This window comes from Diplotaxodon limnothrissa, linkage group LG4 (assembly GCF_057381915.1).
Source record: "Diplotaxodon limnothrissa isolate DT_005_m linkage group LG4, D_limnothrissa_male_GT1.1, whole genome shotgun sequence".
In the NCBI taxonomy this organism is placed as follows: Eukaryota; Metazoa; Chordata; class Actinopteri; order Cichliformes; family Cichlidae; genus Diplotaxodon; species Diplotaxodon limnothrissa.
Window position 1 is genome coordinate 2,782,242 of NC_140599.1, and position 6,456 is coordinate 2,788,697.

The 6,456-nt window shown below is 43.0% G+C and overlaps 1 protein-coding gene across 1 annotated transcript; it reads right to left on the reverse strand.

Annotated features, from left to right (window-relative positions):
- Positions 1 to 2,304: 2,304 nt before the first annotated feature.
- On the reverse strand, positions 2,305 to 4,636 carry LOC146633018 (uncharacterized). The gene is made up of 8 exons (XM_085351944.1): positions 4,109 to 4,636; positions 3,928 to 3,960; positions 3,742 to 3,831; positions 3,259 to 3,330; positions 3,062 to 3,150; positions 2,847 to 2,949; positions 2,467 to 2,569; positions 2,305 to 2,387 (listed from the first exon to the last, which is right to left on the reverse strand). The coding sequence occupies exons 1-8, from the start codon at positions 4,319 to 4,321 to the stop codon at positions 2,305 to 2,307; spliced, it is 786 nt and encodes a 261-aa protein (XP_085208070.1). The 5' UTR covers positions 4,322 to 4,636.
- Positions 4,637 to 6,456: the final 1,820 nt, after the last annotated feature.

The window sequence follows — 6,456 nt, forward strand, 5'->3', positions numbered from 1 at the left end:
GACAGGACGACTGATCCGTGTTAAGGACAGAATGAATGGGGCCATGTATCGTGAGATTTTGAGCCAAAACCTCCTTCCATCAGTGAGAACTTTGAAGATGAAACGAGGCTGGGTCTTCCAACATGACAATGATCCAAAACACACCGCCCGGGCAACAAAGGAGTGGCTCCGTAAGAAGCATTTGAAAGTCCTGGAGTGGCCTAGCCAGTCTCCAGACCTCAACCCCATAGAAAATCTGTGGCGGGAGTTGAAAGTCCGTGTTGCTCGGCGACAGCCCCAAAACATCACTGCTCTCGAGAAGATCTGCATGGAGGAATGGGCCAAAATACCAGCTACTGTGTGTGCAAACCTGGTAAAGACCTATAGTAAACGTTTGACCTCTGTTATTGCCAACAAAGGTTATGTTACAAAGTATTGAGTTGTATTTTTGTTATTGACCAAATACTTATTTTCCACCCTGATTTACGAATAAATTCTTTACAAATCCTACCATGTGAATTCATGGATTTTTTTTTTTCATATTCTGTCTCTCAAAGTTGAAGTGTACCTCTGGTGCAAATTACTGACCTCTGTCATCATTTTAGGTGGGGGAACTTGCACAATCGGTGGCTGACTAAATACTTTTTTGCCCCACTGTATGCGTTAGAACAGTCATTATGCTGTTTGGATTAGGAACCAATCATTTTTGCCAAATAGTTAACACAAACTTAGAACAACAATGAACAATTTTCAAGATTCTGATTTACAGAACAAACAAAAGTCACAAAAGGTTTCATTATTTAAGAGACAAGATCAAGTTTTTCACACAGGAATGAAATGACAGAATCCAGTGCAGCGGGGCCAAAGGTGTGTGTCAGCAAACTGAAGGTTGAGGAATCAGTCAGCTCATGTTTAAGATTGTGTTGGATTTTGAGAAGAGTCTGTCTGTTATTAGAAAGTAAGATTAACAATGTTACACCAATAACCCAAATACGGGGAAATGACAAATAATACCAAAAAAGATACAACTTTCATATTGTTTTACTAACTTACTTTGTCATATCAGCACTTGAATGGTCGATGCCTTTACAGACCATGTCTGTTGTGACATCGCAGGCCAATCTTCCGGCAAACCCGAGGGCTAGCTTCCCAGCCTCCTCTTCACTCAGAACACTAAACACTGTTACTTTAGTTTTGGCCTTCTTAGGCCTGTCAAGAATCATTGCGGGCAGTTTGGCTTTACGGCCCTAAAAAAGAAAAAGTGCAAACACCAAAAGAGCAGAGAGAGAGACACACACACGCGCACAAAGTTAAATGCTTTTGTTTACATGGTGTAATTGTGTATATGTTGCAGCAAATGCACAATTTCCAGCCACATTGTCACTTCATTGATACGAGTAACCCGGATTTATTTCAGGTGACATCAAAATCACGAAATGTATACCTACCCCAATCAAACCTCTGAAAACATGAACTGACATGTTCTCTGCGTTGATTCTGCGCTTGATCTCGTCTTCTGTTATTGTGTAGGTTTTCTTTTTTGAGCTTGGTACAGATAAGCGACCATGCACTCTGTAAACTGTACTAGTTCCTTCTGAATCAGTTTGAAATTCTGCATCTGCATCGATCCTGTCAACATCATCAGCAGCAGCATTATCTGTACTCAGACTTGTGCCGTATACTTCTGCTTCTTTTTCGTTGTCTTCAGTCTGTGTACCTTCATCTCTTTCAGTCTGTGTACCTTCATCTCTGACTGTCAGTCTTCCTATCTCACTGTTACTTGTCGATTTGCTGCAGATGTTCTCTCCCTTAGGAACTTTTCCTTTGTCATTCGCTGCCTGATGCTTTCCCTGATGACATTCTTCACTGGCTACTTCTATTGCTCCTCCTGTATAGCCACCTACTATGCTGCACAACTCCTTTCCCTCTGCTGTGCTGCACTGTGCTGTTACATAAAGAAGAATGATATAAACAGCACTATATCAATTTAATTGTGAAGAGAAATCCCCACAATACGACACAGTTATGTCTAAAATAGTTTTGTGTAAAAACTGGATCTTGAAACGTCCACTTTAATTACACAGTCCTGGTGTGCAAAGGCAAAATTACGAAAAAAAATTTCACTTTAAACATTTTTGGACATTGTTTAGTTATATTGTGACTTACTCTCACAGAAGATACAGATGCCACAAACAGACTTTGAACAACGCATGTGCTTGTAGGCACCACATTTCTGGCACTGCACCTGTGAATTAAAAAAAAAAAAAGAAGAAGAAGAAATAAACAAACAAAAAACAAATGAACAAAGTCCATTAAATAAACAATCTATATGGCTAAGGACATGTCATAGTGTACCCGGTCTTTGGCTGCAATCATGAACCAGCACTGACTGCACTTCCTAGTTCGATCTGCAAAATATAATTTGTTTAAGTACAAGTTACATTTTCCAATGTTAGAGAAAAAGAAGGCAGCTAATTTTATCTGTACCTATTGAGGAAAATAAGTAGTGGCAAAGTCGGGACCTGAGCTTTGTGATTTCAGTGTTGTACTCCTCCACTTGTGTTTTACCGTCAATGAGAGATTGGGCAAACTAATAATTGACGAAGAAGAAAAAAAAAAAAAAAGAACAAAAAGAATTAGATTAACAAAGAAATGTTTGTTTGTTTTTAACCCCCCCCCCCCCCCCCCCCCCCCCCCGAGAAAAAAAAAAAAAAAAAAAACAGCAACCAAAGCAAAGCATTACTGCTGAAATGGTTCAATCTACAAAAAAATTTGAGATTTTACCATCCTGCCTCTAAGGCTTTAAAAACTGAATAGGCAAAAATGTAAACATTACTTATATAGGTAAAAGCTATAGTTTTCAGTACCATTATGACATGCACTCCACATGAGTTCCCATCCTGTTGATGTGGGTGGCTCACATGTGACAAGGTCCACTCTCCAGCGCAGCCTCTTGCTGAAGCAAATGAGCTGAGAGATCGCAGTTATTACAAATAAAAAGCATATAGAGAAATCAATAACCACGTTCGGTAATGATTTCAATTAAATTAAATATGTTATGTTAAATATGTTAATTAATTACCTCCAGTTTTTCAACACCGCACTTTTTCTGACCTCCGACTCGCCAAATGAATTCATATAGACTATGGTCCTCTTGGGTATGTCACAAAACTGTTTTGTAAAAAGATGGATATGGTAGGCTTGGGCCTTGAGCTTTCCTAATGAGGGACACTGAAAAGTATCATGCACTAGAGAGAGTGCAAAATCTGTGCAACTTGCAAACAAGGTCCAGTGGCTGCCGTTTTCCAGACAGGCTCCAATCAATTTCTCATACATCTGAAAGATGTTTTTCTGGAAATAAAAAGAATGTGACAAGTATGTTTTTCTGTCAAGAATGACACTGCAAAACTGCGAAAGCTTGTCAGGTGAGACTTGTGATTAATTCTGCAGATACACAAACATATAGAAAGTGTCATTTTTTGTTTACATTAATTAATTTCTATAGTGTGTACAAAACAAATCAAGACCACAGACTCAACACGCACCACTAAATTTTTGGTGTTCTTTATCAGTTGGCCAAGACAGAAATGTTTTAATCTGTGTGCATTGCTTTTGAACAAGTCTTTACACAGAAAAGGTTTCAGAAAGGTATTTTTCAGGTTCTTCTGACAAGGCTTCAATTTTGGAAAATGCTGTTTGTTTATAGTGGCAACTTATAAACCCTTTGTGATAAGAACATAGTTACCACAGTCCAAGTCATACCTTCAAAAAGTATGCACTTTGTGCTCTTGTGGACCCATCCAAAAATTTTCCAGTGATTTGGCTTGGTATTGGATAAATGTGAGGGAAATTCTATAAAAATAACATAAATACACCTATGTTTTCAAATACATTACAAAAAACGTAAACATGCTATGTCATTATGATCAAACAAGCTTTTCAACATACCTCACACTGCAAATAGATTAGGCCATCTATTACCTTATAAAACAAATAAATAAATACATATAAATAAAAACAGAACTAAGGAATACGATTCATTAAGTAAATTGTACAATAAAGTGTATTTAAAGCAGAATTTAACATTAGTTTTATGACAACATAAAAGGATTTTTATGTCAAGAGGTACCTCATCTGAAATGTTAGTCTGGTCAAACAGGGATTTCAAACTTGAAATACCAATAGAGTTTGGTCCAGCTACTCCCACAAGGTAATCTGTGAGAAAGCATATGCTGTAGTCAACAGATATCATTTTCTTTTTGCATGCTGCAACCATCATCCATTTCAGTCTTCTAGGAGCTTTGTCTGGTTGTAGTTCTTTTTTCTCCTCCTCTCCCCTCATCTATTAATTAAATTGTTTTCTGACCTTCCTAACTGTTTCCGACCTGTCTTCCCAATGTGATGTTTAAGCAATATATGTATGGTCAGAAGGGGGTGAAATTTTCATTGCAGTTGTACGTGTAACATTGCATGTGATAATAAAAGGCTTGATTGGTTGATTATTCAACATGAGTTGACATTTACCTGACATTGTGAAGGAGTCACAGTTTCTGTAAGGGTGTAAGAACATAACATGTGGATTTGTTACACTTCTTTTTCACAAGTTAATAACAATCAATAATTTTCATTCCATTATTTACAAGCTATCACACGATGTCCCAGGGACAACATCTACACGATGTCCCTGGGACAACATTTACACGATGTCCCAGGGACAACATCTACACGATGTCCCAGGGCAACTTCTACATGATGTCCCAGGGACAACATTTACGCGATGTCCCAGGGACAACATTTACACAATGTCCCAGGGACAACATTTACGCGATGTCCCAGGGACAACATTTACGCGATGTCCCAGGGACAACATTTACGCGATGCCCCTGGGACAAATTTGTAAATTTCTGGATTACTGTTAATCTCCATAGAATCAAGAACTCATGTCCAGTTTCACAGCTATGGACCAGTTAATTATGTTTCCAGGTGATAGTTTGATTCATAGATTCAGCACACAACCATAAGTCTAGGCCTTTTAGTCCAGATTCTCTTCACTTATGTTTGTAAAATGATCAGGGAAGCTACTGCAATTTTGCCTGACCCAACCCCCGGGCCACGAAACACCCAAAAAGTTGGGGAACGCTGGTCTAGAGAACACTGGTTAGCTAATGCTGTCGTCAAGTAGCATATCGCTAGCAAACAAACAGCAAGCCAAGTGAGGAACATATGTATAATGCTTACCGTTTATTAAAGGAAAGTATCCTAAATTGACTTCAAATTCGGCGGACAGGCGAATTGACTTCTGTGACCTGTGGCTGCTTCTCCACCTGTGGCTGCTTCACCACCCGTGGCTGCAGCGCCACCTCCTGCAGTACCACCACCTGCAGCGCTACCACCTGCTACTGCCACGCCTCACCCTGAGGACGCAGCCTCGCCTGGCCCGGCTTCATCCTCGCCTGGCCCGGTTTCATCCACGCCTGGCCCGGTTTCATCCACGCCTGGCCCGGTTTCATCCACGCCTGGCCCAGCTTCATCCTCGCCTGGTCCAGCTTCAGCTTCATCCTCGCCTGGCCCGGCTTCAGCTACAGCTTCGTCCTCGCCCGGCCCAGCTTCACCCTCGTCTGGTCCAGCCTTCGTGTCTGCGTCCTCATCTGGTCCAGCCTTCGTGTCTGCGTCCTCGTCTGGTCCAGCCTTCGTGTCTGCGTCTTCGTCTGGTCCAGCCTTCGTGTCTGCATCTTCATCTGGTCCAGCCTTCGTGTCTGCGTCTTCGTCTGGTCCAGCCTTCGTGTCTGCATCTTCATCTGGTCCAGCCCTCGTGTCTGCATCTTCGTCTGGTCCAGCCCTCGTGTCTGCATCTTCGTCTGGTCCAGCCTTCGTGTCTGCATCTTCGCCTGCAGCAGCGTCTTCAGCATCCGCACCATCGCCTGCAGCAGCGTCTTCAGCATCCGCACCATCGCCTGCAGCAGCATCTTCAGCATCCGCATCATCGCCTGCAGCAGCGTCTTCAGCATCTTCGCCCGCTGCGGCCCCGGCTTCCGTGCCTTCAGCCTCGCCTGGCCCAGCCTTCGTGTCTGCGTCCTCGTCTGGTCCAGCCTTCGTGTCTGCGTCTTCGTCTGGTCCAGCCTTCGTGTCTGCGTCTTCGTCTGGTCCAGCCTTCGTGTCTGCGTCCTCGTCTGGTCCAGCCTTCGTGTCTGCGTCTTCGTCTGGTCCAGCCTTCGTGTCTGCATCTTCGTCTGGTCCAGCCCTCGTGTCTGCATCTTCGTCTGGTCCAGCCTTCGTGTCTGCATCTTCGCCTGCAGCAGCGTCTTCAGCATCCGCACCATCGCCTGCAGCAGCGTCTTCAGCATCCGCACCATCGCCTGCAGCAGCGTCTTCAGCATCCGCATCATCGCCTGCAGCAGCGTCTTCAGCATCCGCATCATCGCCTGCAGCAGCGTCTTCAGCATCTTCGCCCGCTGCGGCCCCGGCTTCCGTGCCTTC

What these genes read in the sequence shown, in the direction of transcription:
- LOC146633018 (XM_085351944.1), bottom strand. Translation starts at nt 4,321, where the DNA reads ATGAGGGGAGAGGAGGAGAAAAAAGAACTACAACCAGACAAAGCTCCT. An exon ending in TAATCTATTTGCAGTGTGAG is followed by an intron (nt 3,832 to 3,927) that starts GTATGTTGAAAA and finishes TTATTTTTATAG; the next exon opens with AATTTCCCTCACATTTATCC. An exon ending in GCGGTGTTGAAAAACTGGAG is followed by an intron (nt 2,950 to 3,061) that starts GTAATTAATTAA and finishes GCGATCTCTCAG; the next exon opens with CTCATTTGCTTCAGCAAGAG.